Source organism: Cimex lectularius, unplaced genomic scaffold (assembly GCF_000648675.2).
Source record: "Cimex lectularius strain Harlan isolate CLEC.00 unplaced genomic scaffold, Clec_2.1 scaffold84, whole genome shotgun sequence".
In the NCBI taxonomy this organism is placed as follows: Eukaryota; Metazoa; Arthropoda; class Insecta; order Hemiptera; family Cimicidae; genus Cimex; species Cimex lectularius.
In genome coordinates this window covers 1245745-1263039 of record NW_019392631.1, presented here as the reverse complement: position 1 = coordinate 1263039, position 17295 = coordinate 1245745, and the positions used below count along the sequence as shown (strand labels likewise).

At 34.0% G+C, this 17295-nt stretch overlaps 2 protein-coding genes across 2 annotated transcripts; one reads left to right on the top strand and one right to left on the bottom strand.

Moving 5' to 3' along the window:
* Window positions 1-1092: 1092 nt before the first annotated feature.
* On the bottom strand, window positions 1093-5017 carry LOC106662911 (tyrosine--tRNA ligase, cytoplasmic). Its single transcript, XM_014387358.2, has 11 exons — window positions 4843-5017; window positions 4572-4781; window positions 4336-4511; window positions 4156-4277; window positions 2449-2589; window positions 2198-2383; window positions 1923-2138; window positions 1743-1862; window positions 1538-1688; window positions 1332-1476; window positions 1093-1266 (listed from the first exon to the last, which is right to left on the bottom strand). The coding sequence occupies exons 2-11, from the start codon at window positions 4779-4781 to the stop codon at window positions 1156-1158; spliced, it is 1578 nt and encodes a 525-aa protein (XP_014242844.1). The 5' UTR covers window positions 4843-5017; the 3' UTR covers window positions 1093-1155.
* A 217-nt stretch (window positions 5018-5234) lies between these two features.
* Window positions 5235-16667, top strand: LOC106662872 (DNA-directed RNA polymerase III subunit RPC2). The gene is made up of 22 exons (XM_014387296.2): window positions 5235-5395; window positions 7431-7585; window positions 7660-7836; window positions 7892-8015; window positions 8075-8242; window positions 8308-8465; window positions 10032-10146; window positions 10335-10520; window positions 10581-10694; window positions 10768-10968; window positions 11042-11204; window positions 11275-11428; window positions 11503-11603; window positions 13302-13712; window positions 13790-13971; window positions 14285-14377; window positions 14454-14616; window positions 14672-14836; window positions 15084-15214; window positions 15280-15443; window positions 15508-15597; window positions 16432-16667. Exons 1-22 carry the CDS (start codon window positions 5324-5326, stop codon window positions 16559-16561), a joined length of 3417 nt encoding a protein of 1138 aa, XP_014242782.1. The 5' UTR covers window positions 5235-5323; the 3' UTR covers window positions 16562-16667.
* Window positions 16668-17295: the final 628 nt, after the last annotated feature.

The window sequence follows — 17295 nt, the reverse complement described above, 5'->3', positions numbered from 1 at the left end:
AAAATAAAACAGCAAGTGTCAGGGTCTTTTATTGTTTTTGAGAGCAAAAATCTTATACATTAATATCCAAAGCTCAATGTATACTGTACTATTAATTAAGGTTTTTAGTTGAGATGAAAAAAAGTCAATGGCACGAGCGGGATTCGAACCCACGATCTTCGGCTAGATACGCCGCTGCTGTGCCACTTGAGCAATCGTGACCTCGATCCACTCGAACATCAACTTCCTATCTCAACCCCACCTTATGAGTTTTCCCTCCTTTTTGCCATTTTTCAATCCAATTCGAGAACCCAAACAGATTACATGACATTTGAAAAATGGCAAAAAGGAGGGAAAACTCATAAGGTGGGGTTGAGATAGGAATTTGATATCCGAATGGATCGAGGTCATGATATCTCAAGTGGCAAAGCAGCAGCGTATCTAGCCGAAGATCGTGGGTTCGAATCCCGCTCGTGCCATTGACTTTTTTTCATCTCAACTAAAAACCTTAATTAATTGTAATGATTTAATTGGTCAAGCGGACCACAAAATTAGTGAATTTAAAGTATACTGTACTGTTAAACCTCATGGACTAGACCGAAAGGTGTCATGGCTTGCACTCATTTAGAACCAAAGCAATTCTTAAGATTATGTAGGTCGAAGTCAGAATTAAATACATACCTATTGACGCTTAGCTTATTTTTTACTTATTCAGTGCTGCAGGAATATCAACTATTCTGAATGACTGATGCTTAAAAATAGTTAAATTAGAGGCAATCAACATAGTTTTCCTTGGGCAGAATAAAGGCCGCGTTTCATGAAAACAGCAACATTGTTTCCCAAACATATACAATTTCTTGAAGATTTGGACAGTTTGAACAGAGACCTAATCCTATTTTATCAATTTTTTGATTGTTGCTTTCACAAGGACCTACAAAGATACAATTGAAGATTTCTTACACTGGGATATTGTCTACAACGATTATATGATTAGAGCAGCAAAGTTTATTTAATTGTATATTGCTACTATTAATTAAGAATCTTGAGTTGCTTAAATTATTTCAACAGGTGATTTTGGTAATTAGTGAAATTTAAAAAAAATTGCAATAAAAATATATATAAAACATATTTGTTTAATCTCAATAATGAAAAAAAGCATAATAAATAATTAATATTTTATTTAATCGGTGCGTTCTTCAAGGACTTGCACAGTACTTTTCCCTTAGATGTCAAAAGGTTGTTGCCTTGCCAAATAGCCTCGCATGTCGTTGAAGTCTTCAAATCAATCTTCGAAAACAAGAAAATAAAGCGTTAAAACAAAGCAAAAAGTAATCATAATTTAAATTTATTACTTGAAGTTTATCCCAAACTTTTTTCTTAGGATTTAACACTTCATCAGGACTACCATTTTCATAGTTGTCTACAAACACACGATCACCTGGATTTGAACCTTCAGGAGGTATGAGCAGTTCTACTTCTTTCTTACCATCAGCTTCTCTGTAAAAAAAAGTAAAAATTAGTGTTTGTAAAAATTAACTGTTTAAATTTAATATCTTACTGCGAAGCACACAGAACCATCCCAGCTGACAAAACACCCCTCATTTTAGCAGGTTTCAAATTACATAAAACGACAACATTTTTGTTTAACAACTCATCTTTAGGAACATATTGTACTAATCCACTGACAATAGTCCTTGATTCACCTTCACCTTAGGGAAAAATATTAATACAAACCTTACAGTGTAAATAATATTATATTTTACCAAGATCTATTTTTTCAACATAGAGAGCGTCTGCGTCCGGATGCTGTGTGACTTCAACAACTTTCCCTACTCGGATGTCCAGTCGATAAGGACTTACTTCATCATCACTAGGTGCAGTTTCTAAAACGAAACAAACAAAAATTCAATGAAATAAAAACCAATATTATCAAAAATGCTTACTTTTTGGAGGTGCATATGCTTTTGCTGCAAGGGTTTTAAGCTCAGGCTTTTCAAAAACTTGACGTATCGGATGTAAAAGTCTATTAATATAAAATTCAATCGAAGCCTTCAAATCACCAGGGTGAAGTTTTTCCGCAGCGAAGGAAGATTCAAGCTCTTCGTAGTTGCTGAACTCTAAATTTCCACCATGTTCTTCATTCCTTTCAACTAAAAACTCTAAAGGGAAAGAAAAAAATTAGCTAGTTATAGAGTTTATTTAAAATACAAAAACTCACTTTCTCCAGGTTTTAAAACACTAAAAACAACATGTTTAGCAAACGCTAGTACTCCATTGTCCGCCACATTTCCAGGCTCACAGAAAGCCTTTTTCAGTTTTTTTTTAACGTTTGACGGTGAGTCGATAAGATCAATCTTGCTATCTTCTTCAGAAGAAGACATTTTTCCACCAGCAAGGCCAGGAACTATGCAAAATACATTTCTTAAAAAAAAACTTTATTCATAAAATTGAATACAACAAAATAAATACCCATGGGGTTCATGAGGTGAATTCTTTTAGCATAACCTAGCTGCGGAAGGTATTTCTCGGAAAAGGTGAAGATTTTCCTTTGATCAATTCCTCCAAATTGAGCATCAACATGTAAATATTCCTCATCGAGGGCTTGCAAGCCTAACAAAATAAATTGCAATTTAAAGTAACATAAAAAAAGGTCAATAAATTTCTACAGGAAATCAATGAACTGTGTAAAATTTTTAACCTCCGACCACATCCAATTAATTATTCAATCATAACATAAAGTGCTAATAATAATATTTAAAAAAATAAATAAAATAAATGAATGAAAACAAATGAAGGTACATGATTGGTTTCAGATTATAAAAATAAAACAAATTATAACAAAGTTTATTTTAAAAAACCTGCAATAAAAGTTTAAAATACAGTTTTGAAATAGTTGATAATATACCATTTAAACATATATTTCTTCTTGGTTGTTTAAATTATGAAACTTAAAGAAATGTCACCGAAACATTGGAAAAATTTCTAAAAAAATCTTTCCTTATTAAATTGCAATTTTGGACATTGTAGTTATTACCCTGCAATTTTTTTTTTCATTTTTCTGCTCCAACAACCTCAAAAATTCCTGTTAAAAGGAAGAAATCTTGCACGCAGAACTCTCATTCAGACACTAGCAGACAAACATTGAAACGTATAATGATTTCGGAAAAGGCCTAAATATCATTATAAATTCCAATAAATTTAAGAAAGCTGAAAAGTGCTCTTCGAAACAAACACAGGGGACTTAAAAACTCTTTTAAATCGCTCAAAACATTGAGCCTATGCCTAAAGGGTTGCAAGTGCGACATTCGACCAAAATATATTTTACTGTCAGAATGATACATTTTCCACTTCGCATACATTGAGGACAAGTTGGAAGGTTGTTGCATATTAAAAGCCTATTATGGATTAGCCTGATGTGACCTATTCGCAGTCTAGAGAGAATCACAAGTTCTTTTCTCTCAAGTTCCTCAGTTGGCCATTTATGTACAACTGGCTTAATTTCTTTCATATTTTCCACCTGGCCGCCCACTTTCGTTCGTTTGATAATGTTTTTAACATAAACGACTATATCATCTGGGCGGAGAGGAAATTGATCTGTTCTTTGTGGATGGTTTTCAGCATTCCATGCCTATTGATCAGCTCTTTCATTTCCAGAAATTCCAACATGACCAGAAACCCAAAAAAATATATGTTTGTTAAGTGTTTTGATTTCATAGAGGTATTTGTGAATTTAAAAAATGTATGGTACAACCAGGAATTTATTTTTGATAGCTTTGAGACTTTTATTACTATTGCTGTTATTATTATTTTACTATGTTTATAAAACTAAATTTATTTCTAATATATGTACATGCAAGGGGCCCTATTTGTACCTTTAAAATAAATAAAATGAATCAAGAATTCAAATAAATAAATGAACATTGTGTTGTAAAATTTAAAAAAAAAAAAAAAACAATGAAATAACTCCATTATGTTTAGTGGTCTGATTGACCAAATTACTTCTTTCAATTATTATTATTATTATTTTTTTTTTAATGTAAGGTCTTGGTTGAAATGAAAAAGTTAGTATCACTAGGGGGATTCGAACCCATGACCTTCAGCTAATAATGAAATAACATAAACTGAGATGACGTTAACCTAGTATCTACTGAATACAATCACAATTATAGATCCAACCTGGGTAAAGTAATCCAGAAAGGAGAGGATGATCAACTTGTTTGACAACCTCAGCTCCTGCCTTCTTTGCGTCATGTTCTGTAATAACTGAACTCAGCCGGTAGACATCCAACGTATATTCCCTGTTGAAGGAAAGTCGATCATTGTCATATTATGCACATATATGGCTAAAATTATTACTTTGATAGCTGGTACTCAGTACCACGGACGAACTTCAACTTATCAAGTGGAACACCAATGGATGTCAACATCGCTTTAATGCAATGCTCATAATACTCCGTTCTCAAAGCGACGACTTCCCAAGGTGCCTTCATGTTATCGAGACAAGCATGAAGATCGGCAAATAGAATAGTCACCTTTAAAAACACTATTGCTACAGATCAAGATGCCTTAATGAGTTTTTCAAATGAACGAACCTCACAGCCAGCTTTAAGAAAGTCACCGATCTTCGACATGGGCACGAAGTAAGCTATGTGTGGCTTTCCAGTGGTCGCAGTGCCCCAGTAGACCTTAACGTCTCTCTCTTTGAGGGTTTCCTTCAACTTGTCATCACCCAAGACTTCCTGGAGGTTTCTGCAAATAAGGCGATGCTTTTCTTCAGGGGTCAGGCTTCCTTCGACTACCATCTGTAATAATAAAACCAAAGATTAAAAACAATTGTAAATTTGTATTAAAAAAGAATCTTACATTGATTATCTTTTTTAAGCTGTCTATGAAATGCAGTAGCGAATACCAATTATTATTTTATTTGGTTTTATTTACTTTTGGTTTTATATACAAATAAAATTGGTTTTTAAAATATTTTCAACAATTATTTTACACGAGGGTTGATTTGTCAAATTGAAACCTCCCAGTTTTGCTTACGTATTGTTCTAGAGAGTAGAGAATATTCAAGAGATATACATACTGTTTTTTTTTTACTTTCGAACTGATCAATAACTTTTTGAATTAAATATTCTTAATATACATATATTTTAATTTTATGATATTACAGCATATTCAATTAAAAAATATATATTTATTTTTTTATTCTTAAGGTTATCATCATTGTTATGATGATTTGTAACCTAAACCTGTTGCTCACTGATGTTTTTCAAGTTCAAAACATGGTGACATGTGAACTGGTGTGAACTGGCCCGGTCAAAATAAAATATTTTTTAAAGAAATAATGGGCGATTCGGGAAAAGGCGGTGGTACACACCGTGGCAAAGACTTCGTTTATCCTGTTAAACCGATTGAAGTGAGTTATTTTTACTGTATAGTTCAAAAAACATACACTGTGAAGCAAAAAAAGTGGCTACCCTAAATATTCTTAATTATCTCTTAGACATTGATTATATTGCAATAATATTTGGTCTGTTTTAAAGGACTAGAGGCAAATAAGATGCAGATAAAATATTCCACTTAGATTTTGTAAATAAATTGTTGAATAGTCAATCTATTCTTTGTTGGCTTTCTTCTGAAACTTCTTTCTTGGCCGGTGGTTTGATTTGTACCAGTTTTAATTTTCAAATTTGGTTGAGTGATAGTTTTAAGTGATTCAAATTCAGCTAGAATTGTTGGAAGATGGAAGAAGTCAAGCGTATGTGGCCAGGGTGTTTAACAGTCCCAGAACAAGTCAGAAGGGTCTCCCATCGCTATGAAGATACGGGAGGTTTCTCAAAACGGCATGGATCAGGTCGCCTTCTTCCAGGAAGATCTCTTATTGTTTCGAATGTACTCTTTAATCAACATTCTACGCTGTTGAGTTCAAGCAACAACTTCAACAAATTAGAAATGTTAATGCCCAGTGAGAATATGTCACAGCTGAAACCGCTCACACGATAAGTTACTGCTCCTTCATCTCGAATCACCCCGAGCATAAACCAGATTGCATACAACTCTACCATGTATACACTGTAGCTTCGTAGGAGCATCTATGAAGTGTATGAGCCTCTCTACGTGGCATAAAATACACCGTCACCAATCTTAGACCCATCCATAAAAACGAGGCGTACTCTGATCTGAGTTCTAGGAACTCAGCGTGGCAGAGGTGTGGTGACCTGGCCATTACCCAAGATCATATCGAGTGAGATGATTCACGGAGGCATGGGCCTGTTTTCCAGCTCGTATACCAGCGCTAAGGCTTTGTCAAAGTGAATCCACAGGGGTCGCATCCGAGTTTGAAGTCTCTGTATACTTAGCAATGCTCGTTTTTCAGAATCGTGCCTATAAGGGGTGACCAAGAAGCTTTCCACATAGCTGAGAGTAAATCACTGTCTTACACAATTATTATACATAGATTGGCAATTAAAAGAAAAACAGGACAGCGTATTCTTCCTTAGGTTACCTTGGTTCATGTGGAAGTACCTTTACTGACAATTCACCAGATTGTACACAGTTTTTTTAAATCTTGTTAAAAGAGTTGCTTTCACATTATACTATTCAATATATTACGATACCAGACTCACAGGCAAACTCTCTACTTGTTAAATTTTGATATTTCCTGAGGTCTATGGATGATGAACTGGTAGCTTGATCATTTCAAATTGGTCTGCATATACTCACTGTTTTGATATGTCAGACTCCTTTCGGCTTTATTTATTTGATTAGTGTCAAAAAGAAATTTTACAATATAGCCTTTTCAAACGTCTGAAGCATATATTGAAACAAAATAATTTTTTTGGGTGATGGTGAAAAGCAGAACGTGTCTGACAGAGTAAAACATTGCAAGGATATGCAACAAAAATGACCAAGCTGTAACTTCTTACTGCTAATTCCAGTAAAACGAACTTAATATTGTATTACTCACACTCAGTTTTTATTTTAACATTTGAGACTTTTTAGTTTAGTTTTAAAATATTTGAGTGGCCGAAAACTAAAAATCAACCCTGCAACTCTGTACTTTAATTATTCATGTTTTTAACTAAGAGAGTGTTGCAAAAACATTATTGTAAGATTTCTTTTTCCACACTGTTCAGAAATGACCAAATTGCAGGAGCTATGTTGTTTGTTATGTTGCCTCTTGTAATTGTTTTAAAATATTATAAGATGCCAATGTTAAGAAATGTTGAATTCGTATCGTTAACTACATAATATTTAAAAATAGACATGGCAAACCCTCGTGTCTAAAGGCAAATTGTCTATACAAATATGATTTCTTTTAAATTCTTTTCATCAAATTAAAATTTATATTATAAGAATAAATGCATTGAAAGCTAAGCTGCATTACAACTGAGCTGCTCAAAATTATAATGGTTATGTTTTAAATGTTTTTTATTGTTTATTGTTCCCAGGATAAATGGAAGCTAGTCCCTGCATTTTTAAACGTTAAAGGACTTGTACGACAACACATTGATTCGTTCAATTATTTCATTGGCGTTGAAATTAAAAAGATTGTGAAGGCGAACGAGAAAGTATTGAGTGATGCAGACCCCATGTTTTATTTAAAGTAATTTTTAAAACAATCACCTTACACGCATTTCTAGAGTTCATTTATTTTTTAAAATATTTTTTTATGTTTAGATATATGAACATTTATGTTGGAATGCCTGACATTGAAGAGGGCTTCAATATAACAAGGTCAACAACACCGCACGAGTGTCGCCTCAGGGATCTGACGTATTCCGCCCCGATCACTGTAGATATTGAATACACAAGAGGTAGCACAAGAGTCTCGAGGAGCAATCTTATCATCGGAAGGTGAATAGGCTTTTATTTAATGTACAATCAGAATCTGCAAGTTTTATTTTTCCAGAATGCCGATTATGCTGCGAAGTTCAAACTGTGTCTTATCGAATAAATCGGAATACGAGCTTTCAAAAATGAACGAGTGCCCGCATGATCCAGGCGGTTATTTCATCGTCAGAGGAACCGAAAAGGTAAAACTTTAAACACTTCATAAATACATTAAATTTTAAACAAAATTTTATACTTTTAGGTCATTTTGATCCAAGAACAATTATCAAGGAATAGAATGATAATTGAAGAGGATAGAAATGGCAGTGTATGCTGCCAGGTCACTAGTAGCACTCATGACAAAAAATCAAGGACTTTAGTTATTGTGAAAAGAGGAAAATATTATTTAAAACACAATTCTCTTCAAGACGTAAATATAATCTATTAGACCGTTCAAGTTTGAATTTTTAAATAACTTGAATTTCAATGTGACAGGAAATCCCAATTACGATTATTTTCAAAGGCATGGGATTCTGCTCTGATCAGCACATAATGCAAATGATAGGAATAGAACAGGATATTCTACTTAAATTTGCACCCTCGCTTGAAGAATGTTACACCGCTGGAGTTTTTACGCAAGAACAAGCGCTAAGGTATTACTATTAAACAAAGGTTTATTAAATGAAAAAATGCAATTTTATTAATAGTTAAATTCACTAATTTAGTGGTCCACTTGACCAATTAATTGTAATTTATTAATAGTTCAATTTTTCATTCTGAGAAAAAATTAATATGTATTGTTAATAAAAATTAAATATACAACATGCTCTGATATTAGTTTCAGGGCTCAATTTTATAATTTTGATAATGCATTTGAAAATAAAATTTCAGTTTCTTCGTCAAGTTTTCTAGGAATATATAATTTACAGAATAATCCCTTTCATTGAGACTTTGAAACTTAGATTAAAGCAAAAAACTAGCCTATTGGCTTTATCCTTGATTGTTTTTTAATATCCAGTTATATAACAAGCACAACAAGTAATAGAAATAAATTCTACGTTACAGTACTATTTTTTAAATGTATTAATGAAAACATTAAAACAATTTAAATTTATATTATACATTTTTTTATACTCATAATTATGGAAATGGTCACCTTGAATTAACCATTTACTTTATTTCCTCTTTGTAAAATGTCAAGTTCCAGCCTCAGCAATTTGTAAGTTATGGTCCAGATCATTTTTTGCCACTCCAAGATGGGGGTCTGTCAAGTTGTTTCATGAGTGTAGGAATTTTGACCATTTCAAGAGATTTTTACTACCCCCTCCCCCATTTTGATGATGTATTTAGTCAAAATTAAACTTCTGTCAAGTGGATGGGCAGCATAGCTTCCTCACATTCTGTGCATGTTAATTCGTTTCGTATAAATTCATAGGGGATCATCTAGAAAGCAACCTGCGTAATGGTTTCATAGACATAGAGTGTATGCGATTTTACTTTTGCACATGCTCAGGCATTACTGTTGATATGATCGTGATGAAATTCATTGGGGACTATCTGGAAACTGACTGGCATAATCCTTGCAAATTTGATCAAAATAAATGTAGTGGTTTTGGAGATAAGCTGTATTTGGGATTTGTGCATGTGCAGATGATACTGTTGATCAGGAAAACCGTAGGAAATTCATGAGAGACCATCAACAAACCAACCAGCACAATGTCTGAATATTTAAAAACAATTGGTCTCATGGTTTCAGAGTTTTGCAAGTACAATGAACCACAGAAAGATATACAGATACAGAACCAAATTTGTTCAGAAAGGTTTCAAATTAAAAATGCGAGTGGAAATTTAGATTTTGAAAGACTTTTTTTCCCCACTTCCCGCATGAGCATAAATAAAGCTTCCCTTCCTTTAGTAGTTCGGAATAACAACATGTATACATATATCTAAATCGAGGGACTGCTGTGTCAAAATTGTTAGCATGCACAGTGCCAGTTTGTCAGGTTAGCAATTCTAGATGAAATTCTTGGCATTGGCCTTTTCTATGAGAATTATTTGAAAGAAAAAAAAGTATTTTATACAAACTCGCCCATGACACCAAATCAGTAATTTGATGTGAAGACATCCTTGCTTAATAGGAACTTCTTTACTATTTATACTTACTACATTTAATGTTTGTTTTTATAGTTTTTATATTTATTTAATTTTTTTTTTTAAAGTTACATTGGGAAAAGAACAAAGCAGAAACGTTTTCTAAGTCCTTCTGGCAAACCTAAAAACCCTGTTGATGAAGCGAGAGATCTCCTAACTCAATTTATCCTTGCTCATGTACCTGTAAGTATAATTTGACACGTTTTTCTTTTATTTAAGTAATTTTATGTGATGGGAATTTTCACAAACTGCATAACCTTTTTGTTCTTCCTTAACATTTTATTCCCAATTCATATTGAACATCCATTAAAATGTAATTTTATATGCTGCTTAAAGTCAAATTAAGAACAAGAAAAACTTTTTTCTTTTAGGTTCAAAATTTCAGTTTTAAACAGAAGGCTGTATACATGGCACTCATGGTCCGAAGGGTCATTCTAGCAGAATCGAACCGAAATTTAATTGATGACAAAGATTACTACGGTAACAAAAGGTTGGAACTTGCAGGCTCACTTTTGTCACTAATGTTCGAAGATGCTTTCAAACGATTCAACGCTGAGGTATTTCATCGATAATTTCTATCAAGAATTTTTTAAAATGATTAAACAATTTTCTTTCAGTTAAAAACCATCGCTGATAAGAATATACCAAAAATAAAAGCAGCCCAATTTGATATCGTAAAGCACATGAGACAAGATTTGATAACTAATGCATTAGTTTTTGCTATTTTAACAGTAAGAAAAATATTTGTTGTATAAAATTTTTTAAAACTTTGTTGAACACTGAAACACACTATTTTTGATTAAGGGCAATTGGACTATTAAACGGTTCAAAATGGAAAGATACGGAGTGACACAAGTTCTTTCTCGTCTTTCGTACATTTCAGCACTTGGCATGATGACAAGAGTAAATTCGCAGTTTGAAAAATCTAGAAAGGTATCCGGCCCGAGATCTTTGCAGCCTTCACAATGGGGCATGCTCTGCCCCTCAGATACTCCTGAAGGAGAAGTATGTGTAAATATTTATATAAAATCGTATATTTTAGTTTAATTTCTTTTTGTTTTTTTAATTAACATTTTAGGCTTGTGGTTTAGTGAAAAATTTAGCTTTGATGACTCATATAACAACTGAGGTAGAAGAAGAACCGATTATCCAAATTGCTCACAATATAGGTGTCGAAGGCATTGGCCTGTTGAATGGAGAAGAAATTCATTTGCCTCATACTTATGCAGTTATAATTAACGGTATTTAATAATATAACTAAATATATACGCAATAGTCTAATTTTCTATAGAAATAATTTTTGTTTTGCAGGAAATATTTTAGGTATAACAGGAAACTACAGGCGCTTTATTAAGATATTTCGGCTTTTAAGAAGGTGTGGTCGAATCAATGGTTTCGTTTCAATCTATCCGAATCACAACCATAAAACGGTTTACATAAGTACAGATGGGGGCAGATTGTGTCGGTAAGAACAGGCCAAATTGTACAATTGGTCTCAAATGAATTTTATTTATTAAACAAAAATAAATTTATTTTTAGGCCTTATATCATTGTAGAAAATATGCAGCCACTGGTCAAACAGGAACATATTGATCAGTTGAAAGCTGGAATAAGAAATTTTCAAGATTTTCTTAATGATGGTTAGTATTTTGTTTCAATATAATTTGAATAGTTTGAATAGTCATACAAGTATAGTTGACCTTTGAAGCACTAGAACTTGAAAAAAATATTAAATTAATATACACAATTATGTTTGAATAAAGCAAAAATTGATAGTCTTAATAAAAAAAAATTCTCTATGACTTCCTGGAAATGTAAAGGCTAGTACACACTCGTAGACAAAATGGCACAACTGTTTATAGAAAAATCGCCGATTTTGTCTGTAGACTGTTGTGGAACAAATCCAATATGATCTAGAACTTTTATCATGCATCAGCTCAGTTAAACTAGTTTCTGTGATAACATGGCGAGTAAGATATCTTGGAGGACGTGGATAAAAACCAATATCATCGATATAATTTTGAAAAAGTCCACGTCCTCGAGGAAACTGGGGCTAATTCGCCCTGTCTTCCCCCTGTTTACCCCAACGGGATCGGCCGACCCACCTGAAATAATTGCGATACAGTTTTGCCGAACCTGAATGTATTGTAGGTTTAGTATGTCCAAATGCCGTTTTCGTAAACGGTATTGAGCCAAACGTCTTGGGTTCGAATCCCGCCTGCGACATAAATTTTTCATTTCAAAAAAATCGTGTATATTTAATTGAACATATAACTTGGAAGGATCTCGCGCAAATCATACACGCAAATCTTCAGCTTCTATAAATCTCGACTCCATGTAGCTTTCGTGGTACTTAACGCTTTATAGAAATCTCTACTGGTTGTTTGACCTGAACTTATACGGAGACTTGTAGAATTCGAGCATGCTGAGGTACTTCTCTGTTCTTCATTTGGCTTGTCAGTAATGTCCTCATCGGAAGGTTGCTCTTCCGCCGCATCAATTCCAATTCTTCGCTTTCCTGGCTATGTGGGTGATGGGGAAACTGCGTGCTTCATGGGAGACTTCAGACACTGATCCATATGGGAGTAAATAACCGATCAATGAGAATGACACATGAATAGGTATGACCTCGCGGTGTGACAGAAGCGGCAGTCCCCGGTAATGAAGGAACCCAGTATCAACAATGAAATTCCTATGAAACCAATCGACTGACCAGTATAGTCCCATCCTTCTCACTTACCTTAGCTATTTTGCTTGTGTGTGAAAAAATAAATGTAGAATGAATTAATAAAACTTAAAAAAAACTTTCAGCACTTATTGTTATTAGTTTTTTCATTTTATTTATTCGTTGTACTTTTAATTAACCTCGGAGGAGTCTGCGGACCACAATTCGGAAGCTCCAACCTAAATGAACAAAAAAGCCAGTACGTAGCTGCTCTACCATCTGAGCTATCGTGACCTCGATCCACTCAAACATCAACTCCCCATCTCAACCCCACCTTATGAGTTTTCTTCTTGAAAAATGGCAAAAGGAGGGAAAACTCATAAGGTGGGGTTCAGATGGGGAGTTGATGTCTGAGTAGATCAGGTGGTAGAGCAGCGGCGTATCTAGCCGAAGGTCGTGGGTTCGAATCCCTCTCGTGCCATAAACTTTTTTTCATCTCAACTAAAAACCTTAATTAATTGTCTAATAAGAACAATATTTATAATAATTGTTAATTCTAGAGATATTATATATTTATTGCACTGTACAACAGTCTGTAATATTTTTTTAACACACCGATTGTTTCAAACTGTGTCTCAGTTCCTCTGTGGGTTAATATTAAGTTTTATTTTAGGACTGATCGAATATTTGGATGTGAATGAAGAAAATGACAGCATGGTGGCCCTGAGCGAGAATGAAATCAATAAAAACACAACCCATTTGGAAATAGCCGATTTCACGTTGCTTGGTGTTTGTGCAGCCCTTGTCCCATACCCTCATCACAACCAGAGCCCGAGGAACACGTATCAGTGCGCCATGGGAAAACAAGCCATCGGCACGATTGGCTACAACCAGCAGAACAGGATTGACACTCTCATGTATAACTTAGTCTATCCACAAGCGCCCATGGTGAAGAGTCACGCTCTCGAATTGATAAATTTTGACAAACTGCCGGCCGGACAAAATGCGATCGTAGCTGTGATGAGTTACTCAGGTTATGACATTGAAGACGCTTTAATTTTAAACAAAGCCTCTATCGATCGAGGTAAAAAATTTATATTTTAAAAACCACTTTTCGTTATTATTGTATCATTACATAATTAAAACTTAAATGTTTATTAGGCTACGGGCGTTGTTTAGTGTATCGTAACTCGAAATGCACATTGAAACAATATGCAAATCAAACTTACGATAGAATAATGCCTCCTTTATTGGATGCGGAAACGTTGTTACCACCTTACAGGCATCAAGCCCTTGATGGCGATGGCATTGCAGCCCCTGGGGAAATCATCAAAGATAGACAAGTATTTTTTCTTCTTCATTTTTGTTGTCTTTTCCCCCTTTTTATGGATTTTTAATTTTTGTTAATTTTTGCAAATGTCAAATGTTTTAGTATTCTCAATGGTTTATTTCTTTATTGTGATATATAAAACAATTTAAAAAAATACTTATAAAATGTAACAATGGCAAAGTGCTAACATGGCTGCCTTAATGTAGTGCATTTAACCAATTTTTTAAAACACCTTCAAGAAAAAGGCCTAGAAATAATAAAATTGAACAATCTAAATTTTTATATTTTATTTAAAATATAAAAATATAATTTCGATTCTTTTGCAGATCTTAGTCAATAAAACTATGCCAGTTATGAGTGGTTCAGGAACAACCATAGGCACCCCGGGTCAACCTGCGGCAAATATTGAACATAAAGATGTAAGTGATTTTTGTTTTAATTTTTATACTTTTATTACTGTATATTCAATAATGTTTACTTTTTGTTTTAAATCAGGTTCCAGTGGCGTATAAAGGCACCGTAGACAGTTGCGTAGAAAAAGTTATGGTTTCTTCAAACAGTGAAGAATCTTTTTTAATCAAGCTTCTTTTGAGGCAAACAAGACGCCCAGAAATCGGTGATAAATTCAGTAGCCGGCACGGTCAGAAAGGAGTCACAGGTACAAAACTACAAAACAACCTCGTGTGATTTATTTTCAATGATTTTTTTTCCAGGATTGATAGTGGAGCAGGAGGACATGCCGTTTAATGATTATGGGATTTGCCCAGACATGATCATGAATCCTCATGGTTTCCCATCGAGAATGACAGTCGGAAAACTGATTGAGCTTTTAGCAGGCAAATCTGGCGTGTTAGAGGGAAAATTCAACTATGGGACGGGTATGACTACAGCTGTTTTTTCCTCCTTAACATACAACAGCCTGTTGAGTATCACAGACGAAGAATAAAAACCGTTTACAATTTATTTTTCATACCATTATCAATTAAAAAGCAGTGGGCTCTGCTGAGATTCGAACTCAGAATCACAAGTATGATAAATATAAGTCAACATCCTAACCACTCAGCCACTGCAGTCCCATATTACAAATTTATTGTTCGGTTCAAATTATAATAGAATATTTTATAGCTTTTGGTGGTGCAAAGGTTGAAGATATAACTGAAGAGTTGAAAAAACATGGATTTAATTATCAAGGAAAAGATACTTTTTATTCTGGTATAACAGGGGAGCCGCTAGAAGCCTATATTTACTCAGGACCTGTAAGTCCCGTAAATTTATATTTTTTGTGTTAAAATCAGTCTTAATTTTTTATTTTATTTTTAAGGTTTACTATCAAAAACTAAAACACATGGTGCAAGATAAAATGCACGCAAGAAGCAGAGGACCCAGAGCTGTTTTGACGAGGCAGCCCACAGAAGGTAAAAGTCGAGAAGGTGGCCTCAGGGTTGGAGAAATGGAAAGGGATTGCCTGATCAGTTATGGCGCAAGGTAATGTATATAAATAAATATTAAATTGAATTTAAAAAATGACCACCATTAAATTATTTTGCAGTATGATGCTGATCGAGAGATTGATGATATCGAGCGATGCTTTTGATGTCGATGTTTGCAATTTATGTGGGAGGCTCGCTTATTCTGGATGGTTTGTATATTTCTTTTTAAAATTTATATTTAAACTACCAGTTAAAATTAAAATTACCTTGTAGTAAAAAAATCGTTACATTTCTACCAGATATATTTTTTTAATGAAATAATACAAAGAAAAATTATTTGTTGAAGTCTTGGTTGACCACTCCTGATGACTTATTGAGACAAATTATTAAACAACCGATCACTAAAAAACACATGTAAAAAAAAAAAAACCTCCAGCTTGACTATTCAAAGGCCATTAGCACCCTTTTGACACTGTATTTAAAAGACTATTCTGGATATTCCTCACATATATGTTTGATTATTCTATTCCAAGCAGAAATTTCTGAAGACTTCCAGGACATCGTCTTGGTTGGGGGGATAGATCCATTCTGGAAGGGAGAGTTGGATGCGCCTTCTTCGACCTGTTGCATGGTCATTAAAAAAAAAATCTTTGCCAAGCACGGTTTCTATTTTTACAGCAGAAATGTATGTGCTCACTATAGCAGTTCTATCTAACCAACTTAGAGGGACATATTTTTGACCTAACATTTCCTAACATCCATCTCTATCATCGATATGTATTTTTTGCAAGAATATCGGGGAGGAAGCCAACAAATTATAGTTTCATCTCCAAGGTCCTCTAGACGCTAAAAATTCTTTTAATGTTGTTTGTTTTAATTTAAGTTATATATTACAGTCCTGAATAAGGTATTAAATAGGCTGAAAACTTGGCGACAATTTTTAAGTTTTTCTTTGTTGGCTTCCTCCCCAATCCTCATACAACATATGTGACATCAGAAGGCTGATAAAAAGACAACAAAATAATTTTATGTTATGTCGACAGGTGTCATGGATGTAGTAGCAGTGCTTCCGTTTCGACCATCCGTATCCCGTATGCATGCAAATTGCTGTTCCAAGAACTTCAGTCGATGAATGTTGTACCCAGACTGACCCTTAAAAATTATTGTGACTGAATTGTTTTAAATACTTTGTGTGTGTGTGTTTAATTATGAGATCGTGTAAATATCCTTGTTTTGCTAATGATCCTGAAATAAATGTTGGTTTTATTTGTTTTGATTATTGCATGTTTTAATGAATTAATTTATTCATAGCTCCTACTTTGGGTCACACAAGCGTTTTAATGACAGGCTGAAAATTCTTCCATTGTTTTTTCACTCTCACCTACTTTTATCTTTTTCCCAAGCTATTATGCTCAACGGTAAAGTGTGTTAAGTTCAACAGTGAACTAGTATCTTATTATAATTATTATTTCATTCAAGATTATCCAATGCCAAGGCTGGCCGATTACGTACGTTCATTTAGGTAAGTTAATCGACCCTCAATTAGGTTAGTTGTATAACAGTTATATTTAAGTTTTTCTTTGTTGGTTTCCTCCCAATACTCATCCAACATATGTGACATCAGAAGGCTGATAAAAAGTTAGTTGTAGTAGTTGTATTACAAACCTACAGTTGGGAAGCCAGCAGGGTGTTCATAACCTCAATGTATTCCCATCATTCATGCTAATAAATACATTCATACAGAGTAGAAACTTTCAAGCCCTACCCTTTCATACTGCAAGCTATTGTGCTTAACCTAGATTATTTTTGTGAGTGTGAGGTACTCGATATTCCGTATCAGACACACATACACACACACTCTCTCTCTCTCCATTTTTACAATAAATACAGTCACATCCCGATGCAAG

Excerpts from the sequence above, each read along its gene's own strand:
- LOC106662911 (XM_014387358.2), bottom strand. The coding sequence starts at position 4,781 with ATGGTAGTCGAAGGAAGCCTGACCCCTGAAGAAAAGCATCGCCTTATT. Across the intron at positions 4,512-4,571 it reads TTCTTAAAGCTGGCTGTGAG|GTGACTATTCTATTTGCCGA; the intron begins GTTCGTTCATTT and ends GTGTTTTTAAAG. Across the intron at positions 2,590-4,155 it reads TTCTGGATTACTTTACCCAG|GCTTGCAAGCCCTCGATGAG; the intron begins GTTGGATCTATA and ends TTATTTTGTTAG.
- LOC106662872 (XM_014387296.2), top strand. The coding sequence starts at position 5,324 with ATGGGCGATTCGGGAAAAGGCGGTGGTACACACCGTGGCAAAGACTTC. Across the intron at positions 5,396-7,430 it reads ATCCTGTTAAACCGATTGAA|GATAAATGGAAGCTAGTCCC; the intron begins GTGAGTTATTTT and ends TATTGTTCCCAG. Across the intron at positions 15,444-15,507 it reads CTGATCAGTTATGGCGCAAG|TATGATGCTGATCGAGAGAT; the intron begins GTAATGTATATA and ends ATTATTTTGCAG.